Source organism: Cygnus olor, chromosome 1 (assembly GCF_009769625.2).
Source record: "Cygnus olor isolate bCygOlo1 chromosome 1, bCygOlo1.pri.v2, whole genome shotgun sequence".
NCBI classification, from domain to species: Eukaryota; Metazoa; Chordata; class Aves; order Anseriformes; family Anatidae; genus Cygnus; species Cygnus olor.
The window spans coordinates 205329643-205350869 of NC_049169.1; the positions used below are offsets into that span (position 1 = coordinate 205329643).

Consider the following 21227-nt stretch of genomic DNA (forward strand, 5'->3'; position numbering starts at 1 on the left):
TTCTTATTCCTGCCTTAGTCATGAACACTCTCTATGACCTTGTGAAAATTGCTTTATCTCTTATTTTCCCGGCATGTAAAATTAAGATGCTCACACTCACAGGCTGCTATGAGGTCTAATTAGTAAGTGTAAAGCACTAGGAAAACCTCTGATGAAAGATGCAGGGTATAGCTGGCCTGGGATAAAGAGGATTAAAGGAGGTAGTGGTAACATAACAAATACTTGAGAAATGATGCCTAGGGGGAAGTGAAATGGCACATATCTTTAGGTGAGGAAACAAGAATCAGCAGTCTGTAACTGTTGTTGGCAGACTTCAAATTCACTGGTAGGAGTGCGTCTACAAAGGGACGATGAAATAAATCACCTCGCAGTGTTCAGAAACAGGTGAGCTACTAGAGATGAGTAGGATTATCACAGCAGAAACCCTTCCACATTTCTCCATCAGGAATTTGACTGACTTGGTGGATCTTTCAGAGCCTTTCTCATCACTGTCTCTGAAACATTCCCCAGTGTAACATTTTCATGCTCCTGGCTTAATATTCATACCATGAGCAAGGCATCATGTTTCCGAACACGTAGAACACATAGTTATTAGAATCCTTTTTGAATGCCATAGAATATATTGTTCCCAACCAAACCAGCAGTCTTACACTTTCATGAGTCAGACCAGACCCATTCATCTCATATTTTCAGGTTGCTATTCCTTTCTGACTGATGTGTTTTTTTCTTCCCCAGGCATCACTGTGGACAAGTTTGGGCTGATTTACTTTGTGGATGGCACAATGATCAGGCGGATTGATCAGAATGGGATCATCTCAACAGTGCTGGGTTCCAATGACTTGACATCTGCTCGGCCTCTCAGCTGTGACTCTGTCATGGACATTTCTCAGGTAAGACAACTCTTTGGTTTGGTTCTCTGTGGAATAAAAGCCTAGGCATTCACCTTGTCTGCATGTCTGTGTGCCTCCCCAACTTCAACAAGGAGATAAGGGCTTAAGGAGAATTACATCCCTACATATTCTGTAGCATGAAAATTACTGAGTCAAAAGAGAGCTCCTATAAAGACTGAAAGACCTAACTCTGAGAGTTGCTGGGGAGAGAGATTTTAAAGACTTCATTCAGAGCTCCCAACCAACTGTGTGAAACATATTCCTGGGAAAGCAGGTTTCATTAGGCTCATTTCTCAAGAAACTAGTTGGTTTAAATTAAAAAGGCCAGGCAACTATACTTATTTTAGTGGGGATATAACACTTTGCTCTGTTATAACAACTTAGCAAACCACGTTTTTTTTTTTCATTGCTTCCCCCCATTCTGATTTGGCCCAGCAAAATTTTAGGCCTGAATCAAATTAACATCTAGGAAATACTGATTGGAGGCTGTGGTGCCAAAATTAGCAACAGCAGGAAAACAAGAATCTTGAATTGCATTAGATTGCAAATTGGTTGCAGCTACCATCATGCTGGGCTTTTAAGTCCTGCTGCTTAAAGGTGGAGGGCAAAAAAAAGAGAGAAAAAGAAATCTCAGTTTGCTGATTGCTTTGCTTCTGGATAGTGCAGAAGAGTAATCTGTTACAGCCCAGCACTCGATTTTGTGGGGCACTGGCCAACTTGTCAAATTGTGCCAGTTTTGAGATGCCGTCCTTTGAAACCTTTGTGCCACTCGTTGTTTGCTTGGCTAGAGGAATGTTGCCCTCTCCTATGAAAATACAGATCATAGCTGGAGGGCTAAGTACTGTTATTCAGCCACAATAGATGTCAATGGGGTTTCCTTTTTGTAACTACCTAGATAATTTCCGTGCTCCCATATGGAATCTGTTCTTCTTGTTTTTCTCTCTAATTTGAAAAGGTTATTCTTGCTTCTTTGCAACTGGTTCCCACTGTCCGCAATTTATGAACAAGCTGAAATTATGAGTTTAAAAGCTCTCATGCCTTCTATAGAAGTAAATTTTGCTGGTTAAAGGCCATTTTGTAGTATGTTTCTCATCTTAAAGGCATGTTTTTTCTTTATCCGAATTTCAGGGGCAGTTACCACAAGACCATTGAGGATTCAGGCTTTAAAAAATATTCTCTGTCAAGTTATGTAGCTTATATGCATACCAGTGTCATACTTAAACATTTCTGAGATGAGCTAAAATGGATCAGCAAAAGCCTCTTTCTTTCCCTTCACAAAATTACAGGAGCCATTCTTAGATTAATCTGTCCTGTGATGGACAGATTAACCAGCCATGTTCTGGACAGACACACCAAAGACAAGATTAATGAGGGGAAAACAACAAACAAACAACAGCAATGAACATCTAAACAAAACCCAGCTTGGGAAGTAGCTTTTCATCATTTACAGTGCATAGAAGGGTCTTTTCTGCCAGGTCCCTGAGGCTATCTGGGACATGAAATATTTAGCTGCCAATGTTGACAAGGAGTGTTTTTTAAGAAATTGAAATTCCCTTGTCGGTTCAGTATAAACTCTGCTCTTGATACTAACTCAAGGCTGAGGAGCTTAAAGACCACTGGAAGGGATGGAGGCATGCATTATTGAAGAGGAAACCACGGGCTATAATGTTTTACTACAGGAAGGGTTAAAATAGGCCAGGAGCTGAGAAAAGGAAGAATTTGCAAATGGAGAATCAGAGTAGGCAGAGCTCAGAACCGTTATTAGCCATGAAACTGAGCTTCACAAGCCCAGACATTAGAAGGGATAATGAACTGAGTACCATGCAACTGATGCTCTTAAAACAAAGCAAAACAAACAAACAAAAAAGTTGAAAAGGGATTTAAACATGAGTAGAAGCACCAAAAGTAAAGCATGGCTGTGGCAGAGATGGTCAAGCACAGGCTTTAAAAGTATGAATCTTCTGTGTGTTCCTCTAGTTCTTACCTGGTCTCTTCTTGTTCTTGGTTTCAAATGTGTGCCCTTCCCACAGCTCTCAGTCACAGCACATCCATTGCGCCATTTGGTACAGGGAAAAAAAAAAAAAAACATAGGAGAAGGGAGAATGACACAAAGTGGACAGTTCTTCAGTTAACCACTAGTTATCAAGTCCACCTGCTCTAACTTCGAGTTGCCTGGCTGACTGAAAGGCAGGATATAACCAGAACATCTATTCTTTTTTAACTAGTTGAATATCTATTTAAAAGACTGCCTGGAGGTGACCAAGAGCATTCTTCAAGGTTGTTCATTTCCAATTCCACTTCACACCTCTGTTATGGAGAAGAGACACAATTAAGAAAACATGTAAGCACTGTTTGACTCCCAGCATCACAACATTGACCTTTTTTATATATAAAAATGAAATAAAATAAAATAGTAAGAAAAGGAAAAAATCTCACAGTCCTTGTTAAAAAAAAAAAAAATGAAATTACCCTGAATTCTGTTAGTAGAGCTGTCTTGGGTCTGACAACTGAAAGAGTAAACTCACCTGAAAAGACAACATTTTGCACACATAGAGCTAGAAATAGAGACCTTCTAGCACTCACTCACTTGTAATGTTACCAGTCATTGCTTCAGTTTACTTGTGTCTATGGATTATCAGTGTAGAACTGGAATGTATCACTATTACTTGAACCCATTCTTCCATTATGTTCAAAAAATATATTAAAAAAAAAAAAAAAACAATGTAAAGACATAAGTATTTTATTTCACAACGTGAAATAGCCTGAATTTCTTGTGATTTGCTATTTTTGCAGCATCAAGCACAAAATAGGTGGTTATAACTTGGGTGTACACAAATGCTGACACAGCTGCCAGCTTTCTGTATCTCTTCATGTCATTTACCCAGAGGAGCTGGGCCACTTGTCTGGAAAATCCTTTAGTTGAAGGATCATTGTTTTGTTTGACTGATCAGTTTCACAGCACTTCAACCAACAAAATTCCCAGTCCCAGGTCTCCACTCTCAGGTCCAGGCTCTATGAATCCAAAGAGTGTAGGGTGGCTCAAAGAAGGGAAATCTCATTTGAATCTGCAACTTCTAGTTTCCTCCTATTTCCCATTCTCCTGGCACAACACTGTCAGCTCCTGTGCTCCTAGGGCACTGATTCCACTTTGCACGGGATGAGACACCTCACACCAAGGTGGAGAGACAAAGAAGCCATAGAATAGAATCATAGAGATCATTAAGGTTGGAAAAGACCTCCAAGATCATCTGATCCAACCATCCCCCTACCACCAGTATCACTCACTAAACCATGTCCCTAAGCACCACGTCCAGCCTTTCCTCAACCCCCCCAGGGACGGTGAATCCACCACCTCCCTGGGCAATCTGTCCCAATGCCTGACCGCTCTTTCTGAGAAGAAATTTCTCCTAATTCATGGTACAATGAAAGCAGAAGAGCATCTGCCTCTACCCATCACCTGCCCCCATGAAGCAAAACGTGAGTGTCCATGTGTGTCTCCCTCCTGTGAGAGGGAGCCAAACCCACTCATTCACTCCAGGGTGATGCCTTCTGTGGTCACATATAGTAATAATAATAAGCAGTAATAATCATTTGTGCTTCTTTTACACTTTTTCCTTTTACTCCACGTTGAAACATCCTCACTGAGATTGAGTTATAGCAATCATATGGTGAAAAGAGGTCTCATTGTAATAATTTCCTTGTGTTGTTTCACCATCAAGGTTCGTCTCGAGTGGCCCACAGATCTGGCAGTCAACCCGATGGATAATTCGCTGTATGTGCTCGACAACAACGTTGTGTTGCAGATTTCTGAGAACCACCAAGTGCGCATAGTGGCGGGGAGGCCCATGCACTGCCAGGTGCCGGGGATGGATCACTTTCTCCTGAGCAAGGTGGCGATCCACGCCACCCTGGAGTCCGCTACCGCCCTAGCCGTCTCCCATAACGGGGTGCTGTACATTGCTGAAACAGATGAGAAAAAGATCAACCGCATCAGGCAGGTCACCACCAATGGAGAGATTTCTCTCGTGGCCGGTGCACCCAGCAGCTGTGACTGCAAGAACGACGCTAACTGTGACTGCTTCTCGGGGGACGATGGCTATGCCAAGGATGCCAAGCTCAACGCGCCATCCTCCCTTGCAGTGTGTGCAGACGGGGAGCTGTATGTCGCCGATCTTGGAAACATCCGAATACGCTTTATTCGGAAGAACAAACCATTCCTCAACACGCAAAATCTGTATGAGTTATCCTCACCCATAGACCAGGAACTCTACTTGTTTGACACCAGTGGTAAGCACCTTTATACTCAGAGCCTTACCACCGGAGATTATCTTTACAATTTTACTTACTCTGGAGATGGAGATATAACCCTGATCACTGACAACAATGGCAACTTAGTCAACATCCGAAGAGATTCCACGGGGATGCCGCTCTGGCTGGTCGTGCCTGATGGCCAAGTCTACTGGGTGACCATCGGTACCAACAGCGCTCTCAAGAGTGTAACCACACAGGGGCATGAAGTGGCCATGATGACTTACCATGGCAACTCTGGTCTCCTTGCCACCAAAAGCAATGAAAATGGCTGGACAACATTTTATGAGTAAGTATATTATGAATATTATGCTGCTGACTTCATGCTGTGTCCTCTGAACCATGCAAACTTGTTAGATTTTTAACAGAGCTGAACAGAGCTATAGTCCAAATAAAATGTTCAGAACAGAAAATATTAGATCTCACACAAACACTTCATATTAGATGTACGTGTGTTAGAGTTTAAATAAGCTCTCTCTACCAAATCAACTTCAGACAGAGGTTATGCTGAGTTTTTCTAAATCAGCTAAGGAATTTGGACACCTGCTTCTCCTTAACTATAGTTGGGATTGGAAATTTAGGCTGCATGTCAGAGAATTTTCTTTGGCTTTGAAAGCCATGAAGTGTGAAAGTTCCGTCAGATCCTCTTTTTCTCAGCTTTTCACCTACTTCTTGTGCTCCAGTGTCTTTTTTCAATTGTTTGAAATGGCTGATGTAGAGTGACAACTGACAATGACTAATGACAGCTTGCTCAGAAAACGATTCTGTAATTAATGAACTGCTCTGTTTCTGTTGTGGTTGGCTCCACTAAACTTTAAAAATAATCTCAGAGCTATTCAAGCCCATCCCTGCCCAACAAATTTTTGAGCAGAGAGAAGGTGGGATGCAGTGAAAATGCAGCAATGGCAGTGACGAAGATTTGTGTTTTTATTTTATATTACTATTAGCAATTCCGTGCTTGTAAAGACCATGAAGATGATAGTATACTTCTGATATCAAATAGGAAAAAGATAGATTACTCAAACAAGGGCCTCTAGAAGGGTGGTTTACAAATTCATCCTGCTGTTGCGAAACCACTCCCCTCTTCCTTAGTTCCATTTTTATTCTCAAATTCCAGCCTTTTTGAAATGCTCTTTTTAGCGCATAATTTCCCATATAGTTTGAGTGGTTACATGGAAGCATTCAGATACCATAATAGTAGACCCATTGCAGGAGACCAATTTGGCTAGAATAGATAGTTCCCAAGATTACAAAGACAAAAACTGGAGAGAAAAAAAAAAAAAAGGAAAAAAAAAAAGGAGATAATCAGGGAAGGAAAGCTGGCTGTACCCACATACCCACATATCCATGTGTTAGACGTGCAGTTGCTTTGGCTCTTCCTTTAAAATGCTCCAGGCCCAGTTTTGAGTTTCTTTGCTCTTGCCTCTAAAAGAACTGATGGAAACTCTGTGATGAATCTTTTGAAAGCTTATTTGCATTCCATCAAGGTTCTGTTTGCAATTACTACAGCAATATTCTTCAGTGAATCAAAGTTAATACCCTTCCATCTCTTACATTGAATTTGCTTGAGGGAGGCTTTAGGGAGGAAAGATAGGGTGTTTTTCTCTATAGGAGTGGAAGCCTGCTTTATTGTCAGGACCATCATGCTAAATCAAGGCAATATTTTCTTTTTGTAAAGAACCCAATAGTTCCTATGCTTGAAAACAGATGTAGCGATGGACAGTGAAGTAAACTAAACATTACAGCCACTAATGGTCAGATTTCTACCTAAAGCATATTAAAAGTGTGACTGAAAGTATCAAGGAGATAAAATGAAACAGAAGCTAAAATCCAACTTAGTCTGTGGATATATTTATAACAGTGATCCATTATATCTTGCTATCCAACAAAATAGAGCATTTGTGAAAGTCATCATTCTGGTCCTTTTATGCACTTCAGAAGAGTCATAAGAAAGCTTTTTAGAGCTAAATGGAAGACAGTATTCTCCAGTGGTTAGGCTATGGAAATCTTGACTAGAGCAAGTCAGCACTATATGATAGCACAGCATCACTGAAAATAGAGTTGGGAATGTGTCTTCAGAGATATCTCATCCAAACCTGTGATCAGTTATCTCCATTTAACTGTTCCTGACAGATTCTGATGTAACTTTATACAACTACAGCGTAAAAGCCTCTCTCTGAACTAGTTACCTCAGCCTCCCTTTATAGGCAGTGGAGAGAAACAGGTACTTTCAAGGTGAGTTTCGGATGAGTTATGTCAGATATTGTGGCTTTAGGATGTAATGAGACAAGTAGTAGCCTGAAAGTTCCTCTCCATAAAGGCAGTCCAGAATGATTAGCTCTGACAGGGGTGTTTACATTGCAGATATCTATGATTTGGTCAAATGGATCCTATCAAAGTGATCTAAGTTGTTCATAAATACTGTTAGTGATAATAATGTCGTTACCTATCCTATTGTTAAAGTTTGGTCTTGCTGTCAAAATACCTTTTTAATATGCTCAGTCTAAGTCTTCCTTGCTTGAACTGAAGACTGTCACTTCTCAGCCTATCCTACCCTATCCTAGCCTGTCTTATCCTATCTGATCCTTTCCCAACCTGTCCATTAGGTTGGTCTTCTCTTCTTCTCAGCTGTGAAAAAGGCATATTAAATGCCTCAAGAACTTCCTCTGAAAAGGTAATCAGCAATAGGAGGTCACTCAGTGGGGTCGTTTGGGGTGAATTGGCAGGGCTTGATTCTACCCTGGTTTTGCGTGCGTAATCTGGAAAAGAATATAAAATCAGAACTGGTAAAATGAGAAGATTAGTAAATAAGGGTGAGATCCTTAGATTTATTGATAAATTAAGTTTCATTTAAACATATTATGTTATTATTACACGGTTTACTGCCAAGGTACAAATGTAACAGGCCACATCTAAAGAATGGGGCTGAGCGTTGACTCTCAGAGATTGCAGTAAACAAATCATGAAGCCATCCATGGCAAATCTGTCTAACCCATTGCTTGGATGGAAAAATAAAACGAATATGTTTACTCATCCCTCCCTACTTTAGTGAGTAGAAGGGAGATGATTTTCTCCCTGTACAACACTGATGAGACTAGTACTATCAGTTCTGGTGTCTGCAGTTTATGAAGGATGGGGAAAATTGAAGAGTGTGCAGAAAAAAAAAAACAGTTCAAAAATGCAGTCGCGGGGAGAAAATGCTTTATGCTTGAGAACTAAAACAACTTGATCTGTTTATCTTAGCACAAGAAGTGTCCAGATCACAGCGTGTCAGCACAAAACTGTCACCTACAGAAGGACTCTCAGCCTAGCAGAGAAAGGCACAAGAAGGGCAAGGGGCTAGAAAAGCGAAGGTAGAGACATTCAAGTTGACAGGACAGTGTAATTTTTTAGGGCTGAGATTAGCTAACCGGTAGAGCGACCAACTGTGAGAAGCAGTATATTCTCCATTTCTTGGTATCTTAAATCATAACTCTGGATGCCTTCCCTAAGATGTATTTTCTCTAGACAGAAGATATGCATGAGTCAAACACAAACTGCAGGGATGAGTGCAGGCATGGCAAGATGAAATGTAAATTCCTTGATAGCCAAGAAGTTGAAGAAGATGGTGTAAAACAAATTGATGTCTGAAACCTGCAGGTTATTGGTTTCTGTATCAGAACATCGGGAAATTTACACTGGGGAAGTTTAAGTGATTTAGAGAAATCCTGTGATCATGAGCGACCGGAAGGTGCTCTGAGTTGTTTTCAGTCCTGGCTAAGGGGGAAGGTGAAGCCCCGATTTCCATTTTGCTTGCAGCCGAGGAAATAAAGACATCAGATCTGACTCTGAGGAAAAGCTTGATGGTTCTCACTGCACATAACAGTTGTTTATGGCCCCAGGCAGGATGGGCACCACTGCTTTAAAAGTTAAGGGTAAGCATAAATTCAGCTGGCAAGTTTACACTGCACCAGTGGCCCCATGAAGAACATCCCTGTAAGATTTACCTTTACCTTACTGTCTGTGGAGGACCATAAAACCAGATACCCAACACGAAAAAGCAATGGTGTTGCAAGAGTGACAATACTACAGAGGTACGTGTCCAGCATCTCTGCTTCTCCTTTGGTTGTTGCTCTTACCAGGGCATTTCTCAGCTTTTATCGTACGGCTGCAAAGAGCTGTGATATACGGACACGTTGGTGAGACTCCGGAGAGGACAGAAGAGGATGTATTTGATATGTTGACCCCGCAGCGGAAGGCAAACCAGGGAATCCAGGTCCTCCAGGGGTTCAGGAAGGAGACAGATGCTGTTTTCAGGGGGTTGCAGACTTGCTTACAGCACTTGCAGCTCTTCCTTGCACCCTTCCTACACCAACACCTGCTGTAACAGTCCTACTTGATTGGGTTTAGCACAGAGCAAGGTTCAGTATCTAATGGCATGCAGTTCCCCCTTCCTTTGAGAGTGAAACTTAGCTCCCTGCAGTAATTAGCCTGTCCCTAAAGACCTACCTAGGACTTCTTTGAGGGTTTTCGTATTATATAGACCTCTGCCTCCACAGAGGGCTTGACACTCACTGTCAATTAGTGCAGGACAGCTCATCTTGTCCAGTAACCGGATTAAAGACTTGCCTTCCCGTTCAACCCGTGACAGTGATAATCAGTGGCAACGGAGGTTGATCTGGATGCTCTGCCAGGGTAACAGCTTCTCGTTGTCCAGCTCCTCAAGTCAAAGACAAAGGATGCTGTGTGACTGCTTTGTTGTTGCTGCTTTTCCACTTGACATGAAAAAATCGCTACCAGCCTTCACTGAGCTGGTTAACCTTGCTGTTTATCTCTACTTCAAAATCTGTTTTTTTTTTTTTTTTAATGTATTTGTTTAAATCAAGAATATGGCAATTATCTTGATTAGCTCATGGAGATGGTATCACTGTACATTAATTCAATTTCCCTCTGAGCCAAAGTCAAACCTTCTATGCATTATTTAACCCAGATGAGGCTCTTTCACTTAGGTCCTTTGTGTGCCCAATTAGTCCTGAAGGTCACCTCCTCTGGTGCAGAATTAAATACTTACACATCGCTGCAGTCAAGCCCACAAATTCAAAACCTTTCCATGGGCTGCCCAAGAAATGGCAGAGAGCAAAGGGGAACGTGGAGCCAGATCTCTGGATGGGAGGGAAGGGAAGCATTGACCCGTAATGTAGGAAGCTGTTTAATAGAGGACCAAACTCTGCCAAACCTATAATGGTCTGAAGGTAGGAGCCAGCTGGGCTGAGGACACAAGACGACCTTGGATGGCTTCCTGACACCCCCAGCACTCAGCAGAGGTCCCACCGCAGCACCAGTGGTGCTTGGTGCCGAACCAACGCTCTGGTCTGGGTGAGTGGGACACCAAAACAGGGGTAGAATGACCATGATAAGCATTTACCCAGACTCAATCTGCCTTGCAGGTGGCATAAAAGCTGTGCAATTTCTTCTCTCGTAGTCAAAACCAGAGATAAATAACACTCATTACCTTTAGAGGAGCAGCCACCTCTTGACTTTGAGAAAAGCTAGCTTGCTGCATTAATAACATCCCTTTATCACCAGCTGATATCTCAGGTCATACACAGAGATTTATGGGATTTGGTGGCGTCCTTGGTTTAGTGTAGTTCAAGTGAGGGTCTCTTCCCGTGGCTGCAGCAGGCTGGAGCAAAAGAAACACGAGCCACTTTTGCTCTCCCTCCTCTTCTGCCTCTTTTAGCAAGTTTTCTTCGCTCCACATTTCTTCACGATAATATAACCCAATTCTCATCATTGTTCCTCTGCAGAAGCTACAGTGAAACTCTAGTAAGTGCCAAGACAAAACAACACCTCTCCAGTCCTCTCGCTAAGTTGTGAGGTCATGTTTGGAGCCCGTGGCCTGGCCTGAAACACAGCTAGAAAGGTCTTCATCTTCTGGTTTGGGCAGCCAGAAAACTCTGCAGACAGTGGCTGCAGCCTGGCTTTGTGTCATTAGGGAGAGGACTCGCCTTCATACATATTTGAGTAGTATCGGTTTGTCTATTATGGATTTATTTTTAATGTTGTGTTTAATGTTGTTTGAAAAATTGCGAAGAGACAGGCTTGTTGAGAGGCGGCGGGCGCACGGCTGTATAATCACACACAAAATATAGTTTGCAAAGTACATTAGGACACTTTGGCACTAAATGCAATATTATTACAGTGATTTTTTTTCCAATCTATTTGACTCGTAGTTTTAAAAGGCTGATGAAATGTGAAAAAGCTAAAATGAGGAAACTCAGAGGCTCAGGCAAGGAATTGATTTCTGAATAGACGGTACTTAGGATGCTCTCTTTAATTCCCAAGGCCCAGGTCTCTACACAATGGTAATGTGATAAATGAAAGCTCTGAATGTTTACAAGCTAACAATTAGGCCTCATAAGCACCAAATACCATTTTAATTCTGGGCATTGAACCTTAGCTAAATACGTTTCCAATTGGGAATGGATGGCAACAGCTTCCTTTGCTGGCCTAATAATTGTCACTGTAATTGTGAACGCTGAGGCTGTGCAGCAGGTTTGAATGGGAGGCAGCAGCTGTGTTAGCAGGTGATGAATTCATTGCTCCGAGTGGCTGCTGCGTGTGCACTCCCATGTTTCAGCATTTCCTTAATTCGAGCATTTGGAGAACACAGAAGTCTTAGGCTGTGATGAAAACTGGCCCACGCCTAAATCCTGAGGCTGTGGAAACCTGGCCCAGGGGGGCTTAGCTGCGAAATGAGTTGACTGGGAGAGATTTATCTTACCCCAAATACCAGGGCACATATCTGTAGTCGCTTGGCCTTCTTCTCCAAGCTGAGGATGAGTCCTCTAAGTGCCTTTGTAGGGCTGAAGGCAGGGATAGAAAGTATGGACACAGCCATGTCACTCATTTAACGTGTTAAGCACATTATCTGCTTGGGATGCTGAAGCCTTCAAGCTCGTGTGTCCCGGGAGACTGCGGGGGTGTGAGAGATGACATCAGGTATGTGCCGTATGCTCGAATTCGGGGGAAAAGAGGGAAATGCTCCAGTCCTGAGCAAAACAGAAAAGAGGAAAGGATCTGCTTGCCAAGAGGAAAGCACCGCGTGTGTCTCCTTTTGCACAGCCACCGCAGCACTAAAAGGAGCTTTTGTCTGGCCGTGAGTGTTTTACACTTCATCTGCCGCTAATTAAAAGCCATAATTAAAACCGGAGCAGTCTAGTTGTGCTGCCTTCCCCCCCCCTTGCAAGGCGTGACCCCCTCGCAGCTGCAGCTAGGTGAGCTGTCACCCCAAAGCGAGCGCTCCGACGGTCCCCGCCTGGCTCCTGGGCAGAGCTGCAGCAGAGGCAGGGAGCACAGATGGCTCGGGTTACTCCTGACAGAGGCTAATGTGGTGACGAAGGAGGTGCCAGAAGTCTCATGTACACGTGCAGGCATCTTAAACGGATTCCAGCATGCCATCACAGGCTGCTGTGGGCCAAAATGAGCCTTGCTCCTCGGGACACAAAGTCCCAAATGGATGCTCTTGGTGAACTTCTTCCCTGCGTGTGAGTTTTGTGAGGCTGGAAAAATGTAACCATGTAAATTATGCTTGTTGTACTCACTTGTTCTGACTTAAAAAGAAAAACATGCAGAGATTTAGGCACCATCATACTCTCTCTTTTTTTTTCCTGTTTAACCCAGTTTGAACGGGCAGAGGGTATCAGCATATTTGCCCGCTATCCCACCACTGTGGAATAGCAAAAAATCAGCTTTTGCTCTTGTTTAGTGGGATGAGAGGCTGCAAACATACGTGAGCAGGTACCTTGTCTGATCCCCAGGATGCTGGGGAAGTCAAGTAGTGCCAAGCGGGTGGCAGGAGAGATGTTAAGAGGTGTCTGGGGACATCGTGGAGGAGCCCAGAGCTGCTGGGAGTGGGGTGGAGGGTTGTTTAAAGGAAGGAGCAGCCTTTACCAAGCACTGGAGGACCATTTGTGAGGGTGCTGTGGGCCAGATGTCCAGGAATAAATAAGAGTTAAGGATCTGCATGTCTGCTGCTGCTAAACTGAGCATCCACAGGCTTTGTGAGGGCTTTTTTTTGAGCTGTAAGTAGGGCTTGCATGGAAGACAGGTTTTCTGCTATCAGCATGGTGCTGAGTGTCATTCAGTTTGGATAAATCCTATGACTCAGGGGACATTGACTCAGCACTTCAATGAAATAGTAGCCACGTGGCCATCACTCTCTCACCCCATCCTGGCTCTTACTGTTCTTCTTTCCTTAATCCGTGGACCTGCTTCCTTTCAGACTCACACCTGTGTTACACCAGAGTCACCCCACAGACTTCAGCACAACTAGATTCGTGCCGTTATTTTTAGGAGGTGAAACAGGCTCACTTCCAGCAGCTGATTCTTAAAAACTATAAACATAGCAGGATCCTTTCCCTACAGTTACACCAAGTCAGAGGTGCTAAATTCAGATCCCATCTTCCTTAAATTTCAGAGCATTTGGGATCTGAGACTACCCTTACTGTTTTATATATGGGTCTATTGGTGTCACGGTGGAAAAAATTGGGGGTTTTACATAACACACCTTTAGCAATAACAATGCTCTCTCTGCTCAAGGGGGAGACTAAATCATGTCCCTCGTGGCCTGTCTCAGCAGATGGGATAAAGATATCTCTCTTGATGCGTTTAATTGAAGATTTCATGCTGTTTTAGGAGGAGATGTGTGGCTGCATCCCGTCTCAGAGCAAACAGGACAACAGCAAAAAAGGAGCAAGGCCCCTGGTACTGAGAGCTTTAGTTCTGGCTCTTGCAAGGAGATGCAGTTTAGATCCAAACCATGCTCTCCTAGCCACTTGGAAAAGCTTTAGCTGGTCTCTGCCAGCCTCCTGCAACGCAGTCCTGAATTTATCCCTTTCCCTTGTTATTTTTCCCCTTCTTTTCCACTTCACAAGTAGCTGATTGATTGCCAAGGTCTTGGAGGGAAAAGGCAAGGCTGCTCCTTCCCCCATGCGTGGATAATCCCAAGAAGGATAGGCTGACACTGGATGGCCAGATGCTTTCTTCCACCATCCTGGGCAAGAAAAGCTTCATGTGGCGACGTCTCCAAAGCCAAGGGCTGGAGAGACTCGGCAATGAGCTCACCTATTTAGGCACTTTACTAAATATTAAACTGTGACAAAAAATCCCCTTTTCAGCCAGCCCTTCCTCACATCAAGTCACTGCCATCACTGTCAGAAGTGAAGTACCAGGACTGAGGACAAAACTGGACAAAGGAGAATGGAAGAGAAGAGGCAAACTTGTTTTTCTGCACAGTGCAGAGCCAGTGGCAGGTTTGGGGTCTTTCCTAAGTTGCAATTCATGAATAGTTTTATGCTATTAGATGGGGTCTGTTGTGCTGTTCCCCAGCTCAGAGTAATCCTGAAGAGGATCGAGAGCTTCTCAACCACCTGCTCCCTCCAATATCTGATCAACCACATCCAGACCCTCTCTGACACTTTTCTCTCACCTGTTCTTAAAAACGTTGGTCAGTGGGGTGTCCAGAGCTCCATCTGTTCCTCTGCTTGGGGCAACCATGGACCTGGAAAATGTTCTCCAGTTTCTGACCTGAATGTCTCCTGTACCCTTTGTCACACCCTCAGTAGACAAGACAAATTAAAAACCTCTTCAGAACAACCATTTTCAGGCTGGCATGTCCCCACTTCTTTGTTTCCTCTCATTTAAAGCAGCTCGTTTCTTTTGGCTTTCCCTCTTAGGTCGTCTTTTCTAACCATGTTTTCCTTAACATATCTTTTATGTTACTTCATCGTTCTGAGGAGTAGTGCCCCGAGCTGTGCTCCATCAGAGGTTCACCGCTGCGTGTTGCAGGAGAATGAGTTCTCCCTGCTCAACCACCATTTGCTTTGCATCCCCAAACGATGTGCTTTCTTGCCCTTCTCTCCTGGGCAGGACATGAAAAAGTCAAATGTTTAGCAGTGATGGCTTTTGCTGATTTTTTTCCTACTGTTTCTCCCTGCCTATTTACATATCCCTTGCCTGGAGGTCCATAGATCTACCTGCTGCTCTCCGTGTCACTCTGCAGTAGTCTCCATCCAAAAGTCCCTTGCCAGTTACCCAAAAGGGTAACTCTTTTGAAATGCCATGAATGGGAGGAACATTTTCTGTTCAGAAGGCCTCCAGGCACTGCTGTCTGCTTCTTCGTTTTATTGAAAAATAAAAAAATAACCCCCCCGGCTAGCTACCTGCTGTGGGACCAGCGTGTGTGTAGTTCATTTCATCTGGGTCCTGGTAGACAGGTGTCCACATCACAGAAACCTTCCCAGATGGTGCTCATGTTGGGTCTTCATTGGAAAAGCCAAGGGCTTGGTAGGGGTGAAAAATGACCTGCTTTTTTTGTGCTTCTAAATCGGTCCTTCCAGATGGTCCTAGGAACAGCAAAAGGTAGAGACGGGGGTCTCAGCTGTGTGCTCAGGGCCCTACATCATGTTCACAAAGGACAGTTTTCTACCTGGTGTGGTCAATCTGGCAAGTCCTTGCTTCTACCTTAACATTAGCTTTTAAAATAGGATAGAAAAAAATGCAGAAGAGCTCGGGACACAACCGTACAAAAAGCTGGTGGTCTTCAGAAACTTCTAGTTCTGCTAGACGGGATGCACAGAGCAGTGCTTTTCCACAGGTCACAGCACAGTGAATGGGAAATAAAAGTTTTTCTGACATAAACAAGAAGCACAGTGCAGGTGATAAGTATCAGAAAGATATTGTTAAAAAACAGGCTAATGCCTATTTAGTCATTTTCTGTTCTTTGCTTCATTTCCGTCCACTAAAAGCCGTAATTTTCTTTTCATAAAGCCAAAAAAAAGTTCAGGTAGTCCTGACAGATAGCGGGGTTTTGTCTGGGAAAAATCTGGTTGAAGACACCAAGACTTGGTCTCTGCTTTGCAGGATGATGAGTGTGTCCCACGCTTCTGTTCGTGCTGTTGATTTCCCTCCATCCTCCTTTCAGGTACGACAGCTTTGGCCGCCTGACCAACGTCACCTTCCCCACTGGCCAAGTGAGCAGCTTCCGCAGCGACACCGACAGCTCCGTGCACGTCCAGGTGGAAACCTCCAGCAAGGACGACGTGACAATAACGACCAATTTGTCGGCGTCGGGAGCCTTCTACACCCTGCTCCAAGGTGAGTCAGGCCCCTCTCCCTCTCCCAAGCTGCACGCATGGGATTATCCATCAGGAAACAGGCACCGTCCTGATAATCCCTGCCACCTGCACCCCCAGCACCCCAGAGCTCCCCATGTGCCGGGGCAGACACACACTCGCACCTACTCAGCCACATTCCCTAGCTCTGGAGTTGCTCTGCAGCTGTTTTCTGCTTCATTCTCAGCCAGTCCCCTTGCCGTGCAGCGTAGTCCTCCGTCATCATTACCATTTTTGTTATAACGAAAAGGGGCGCGTAAATCTCGCCGTGCTTCCATCCGACCCCCTTTGCTTCGTTCTCTTTATGGCTTCCAACTTAGCAGTTCCTCTCCCCCTGGAAAAGGCTTCCAGATGGTTACCAGAGGTTTCTCTAACTCTTTGTTCACTGGCTCTTCAAATAGTTAGAGGGCAGCATCCGAAAAAATGACCGTCCCAGTCCCAAAATGTCTGCATTTGAGCTGAAAGGCTGGGGTGGAGAGGCACGACGGAGGAAGGAGATGTGGGCAGCAAGGGTGGGACTGATTTGCAGCTGTTGGAAATGAGCACGGCTCTGCTGGTGATGGCAAGGTGGGGAAGCGGAGGATTGATGAGGTGGAGGAAAAGGTGATGAAGTGGGAAAGGAAAGAGGAATAAGGAGTGGTGTAGCACAGTGCTGACGTACCGGTAAGGTCAGAAGTTGTAGTGCACAAACCATGCCAACCTGGATCTCCAGGTTCTGAAGGCAGAAGCCTCCCGAGGGTCCCTCGCTCCTGTTCCCTGGGGCCAGGAGCAAGAGAAAGGATTGGCAAACCATTAGCTTTCTTCACTCCCCATTTCTCATTTTTTCTTAGCCTATGCCTAATGGCACCAGGCTGCCAAACATCATTTCCCCTGGTGAAGAACAGTGCTCCAAGTGAGACCAACGTGTTCCAGAGTCCCACTTGTTCCCATGTCTCTAGGACGTGCATTTCCGTCCCCCTCCCTATAATAAAAGCAAGTTTTCGTAATAGAAAGTGCCTACTATGCCTTCACACTGCCTTTCCTGCCTTTGGAGAAGGCAGCTGAGAGGGTGCCAGCCCCTTCAAGCTGTGCTCAGTATCCCTGTAGGGGAGCACAATGACTTTCTTTTTCTTCCACTCAGTCTGCAGAGCAAGATCCAACCTACTCCGCCCCATCCCATCCACTTGCATTAAGATGTCTGGCAACTGCACAGACACGAGGTTGGCTTCACCTCAAGAGCCTAATTAAGCAATAGAGCCCACTGTTGGGGGCCCTTTAGTGAGATAATTGACTGCAATGTGATTTATACATCCAGAGCTGAAGGCACAGTTACATAATGGTGCCACGGTCAATTATCTCATTGTACTGCCCTCCAGCACAGGGCCACTGTTGCCGTTGGGATACACAGTATTACAAACAGCTTAACCATCTTGAGAAGTATAAAATTACAAAATTCATTGGGTCTGAAGAAACGCACTTACCTAAAACTGAAGATCTGGATAATGTCGCAGCAGAGGTGGCCTGTGACCTGCTGAGGGTGGCTTTCCCACGAGCATTATTCCCCAACCAAGGCAGTTGTTTGTTCATGGCATCACTGTAGAAACTAAATCAAGGGCCACTGGAGTTACCCAGGGATGTATTGAGCACAGCTGAAATGTAATTTACCTTCCAAGTGTCTCTCCAGTGGAAGGAGCTGGAGCCATTCGAGGTCTCTGAGCGTCTTGCCCGCTTGGTTGTTCTCAAGGGAAAACACACGTTGCAGATTCCCTTTGCATGAGAGGTGCTTGTGCATTTTCCTTCAGGGCTCACAGCTCTGGCCAGCTTTCTCAAATCCTTTGCAAACCTTTCAGGAAACCTGGATCACACTGAGCAAGCTCTGGCTACAGTCAGTGTGTGATGGAGACATTTTATGGCTCCACGCAGAGACCAGAAACAGACCTCACTAAGGTATTTAAATGCCTAAATTCTGTTGTTCTTGGTCGGAGTTACAGTTCAGGCACTCAGAAATCCTTAGTTATAGGACTCACAACTCTAGACTCTCATCCATAGACCCCCTGTCACCTACTGGGACCCTCTGTCCCAAGGTAAGCAATCCCCCATATCAAGGATGAGATCTGCAACGAGCTGGGGTGTTGCCCAGCCCTCAAACCCCCAGGTCAGAATTAAGCACCATGAAAAGCTTCGAACATCCACCTGCCTTAGCCAAGGTGGATGTCAGGGCTGTCAGAAAAGACCAACATGCACCCAGGTGGATCCATACGGTAGACACCAAAAAGGAACATTGATGAGATCTGAGAAGGCATTTCCAGAAGATTATGTGTTCCTTTAGGATGGGTTTAAGAGCCTGTATAGCCAACAGAAATTCTGTGGGATTTTGCCCTGTACACTGCTGACAAAGGGGGTAGTTTTTCAAGGCCAAAATAGAGTACAAAAATAGAGCCGAATCGCAGAATCACAGAATCATTTAGGTTGGAAGAGACCTCCAAGATCACCAAGTCCAACCTCTGACCTAACACTAACAAGTCCTCCACTAAACCATATCACTAAGCTAAATCACTGTAAAATACATCATCCAATGGCACCTGGATTTCATGCAGCCCTTGAGAAATGCCTTCCAAACCCAAGAAGAGTCTCTTCTTGGGAAAATCCTGAAAGCAGTGGATTTATAGTTCTCACACTGCTGGTGGCAATCCACCATAACCCCTCTGTGGTGGCAGTGTGACACAAAGGGAACACCACACGCCCAGTGAATTCCAGAGAGCGTTTCCCCTGCTTCATGGTGAAGGATGAAGGAAGGAGGGATTTATTGTAGTGCAGAGATATTTCACTTATTTGATTTAAAGTGGATCTCTACTACTTTTTTTCAGAAGACCAAGTATCTAAGAGCAAAAGAGTGAAAGCCAGCAGACTGTCTTCTTTCTCTCTATTTGGAGAATCAAGCTTGGAGTGTTCACAAGTTTAATCCTTCTGGAGTCTGGGTCAAAAGACCATCAAATTAAATAGACAATGGTGTAGCCAAAATGCTTGAATCTGTGCTGTGGATCACTGCTGTACATTTATAGTGGCAAAATCCAGTGCCACAGCAATTTCACACCATCATTAGGTTAACTGTGTACAGTAAGTTGAGTTGTGGTCCTGCTGAGATCAGTGTGGCAAGACTCCAGCTGGCTCCAGCAGCACCAGGATCAGCCTCACAATAAAAGCAACCAGCTGGTGTCAGGTTTCCTTCCCTAATTATACCAAACTCTGTTGTGTTTTTTTTTTTGCTGATCTATTTCAGCTAGACGAGAGATGGTAATTTTGCTGTGACCTCGTTTCCTGCCGAGCTATGACAGAACAACTAGTGAACAAAACCCTACTTGCCTCGGAACGGAAAAACAATTGACATGAATTTTTAATGGGTATTTTTATTCACAATTAGGTATTTATGGCAGCCTGGGAAATAGAAATGGTAATATTTTCCAGCTTTTGAAGAGCTTCAAATAAGTCACTCTGTGTATAACGCACTTTTAAAGCTATTCTGCATTGAGCAAGTCTCATGTTTTCTTACCCTTCATGAGCTCCTCTCTGCAGAGAGAAGTGCCAGCTGGAGTTTCAAAGGACAGGGTTTCAGCCTGCCTAGTTCCTGAAGGATGTGCAAGGGATATTGTTCTTCTCTTCTGCTCCTGAAATCCCAAATCCTGGCCTCCAAATCTGCTGATCTGTCAGGAGCTAGCGGAGAACAGATGTATGGAGATGTGTGGGAGCTTAGTGCCTCTGCTTTCTCTCCAAACATGAGGTCTTCGGTTGCCTCCTGAAAGCTTTCCCAAGCGAGAGTGTTTGGCTGTTGTTTGGGGAACTGGTTAGCGTTAACTTGCCGTGCAATTTCCTGTCCCTTGAGAGATAGGGAGTAAGCTGAGAAAAGGAGGTGGCCCCACTTTTTCATATTTTGTAGTGAAGCTGGGATCTTTGGGATATAAAAATGTGGAAAGTTTTCGGCAGGACTGTGGTTTAAAACAAATATCTCACCACCCAGTGCTTTAGCAAAGGTCTTTATCCTAGCCTAAAGGAAGAAGTTTGAACCTTTGTCCTTGGATAAGGTATTACAGGGCTGTTCCACTGGTGGCTTTTAAACCTGCGTAAGATTTTTCTGCAAGACTTTGAGACCTTGCAGAATCTCATCAGAATGAAAAAATGACTGCTCACCTCAGTTTTCACTGATTTGCTCACTGTGAGCAGGACAGGTGAGCCATAGAGTTGCAACCATCAGAAATAGTGGTGAGGCCTGGATGAGGGAGCAAATGAAATGATCTGCTGTATCACCAAGAAGCCATTTTAAAAGATCTCTTTTCTGTCTTCAGACCAAGTCCGAAACAGCTACTACATCGGTTCCGATGGCTCTCTCAGGCTGATGCTTGCTAATGGCATGGAGGTGGCCCTGCAGACCGAGCCGCATCTGCTGGCTGGCACCGTCAACCCCACGGTGGGCAAGAGGAACGTCACCCTGCCCATCGACAACGGCCTCAACCTCGTGGAGTGGAGGCAGAGGAAGGAGCAAGCGAGAGGGCAGGTCACCGTCTTTGGACGTCGGCTGAGGGTAAGTGAGAGACGTGAGCAGTTTTGGATTCTGCTTCCCATCTCGTCAGTCCCCAGCCTCGTGACAGAAAGGGACAGGGCTGATTTCTACTCTCTGCAACCAGGATGAGGCTGCAGGACAGAGAAAGAGCTGTTCATCCCCCGTGACACAATCTTTATGGCTTGGATGTGTCCTTATGTCTTCTTGTGTGCTGTCATTGTCTCAGCTGTCACAGACAGGACTGCTGATTTCCCTGAGCCCCCTGCATCACTGGGAATGCATCACCTCCTACCAGACACTGCAGCTTTAACCACCAGGCAGTTCAAGCAAGCAAGAGACGAT

General features: G+C 44.6%; 1 protein-coding gene across 12 annotated transcripts in view; it reads left to right on the forward strand.

The window, feature by feature from the left end:
• TENM4 (teneurin transmembrane protein 4) overlaps positions 1–21227 on the forward strand; it is an 879437-nt gene that overhangs the window by 829566 nt on the left and 28644 nt on the right. For all 12 annotated transcript variants that reach the window (XM_040544436.1, XM_040544433.1, XM_040544442.1 and 9 more), the window contains 4 exons: positions 736–890; positions 4610–5487; positions 16162–16334; positions 20671–20906. In XM_040544436.1, coding sequence (XP_040400370.1) covers positions 736–890; positions 4610–5487; positions 16162–16334; positions 20671–20906 — 1442 coding nt within the window. The remainder of the gene's footprint in view (positions 1–735; positions 891–4609; positions 5488–16161; positions 16335–20670; positions 20907–21227) is intronic.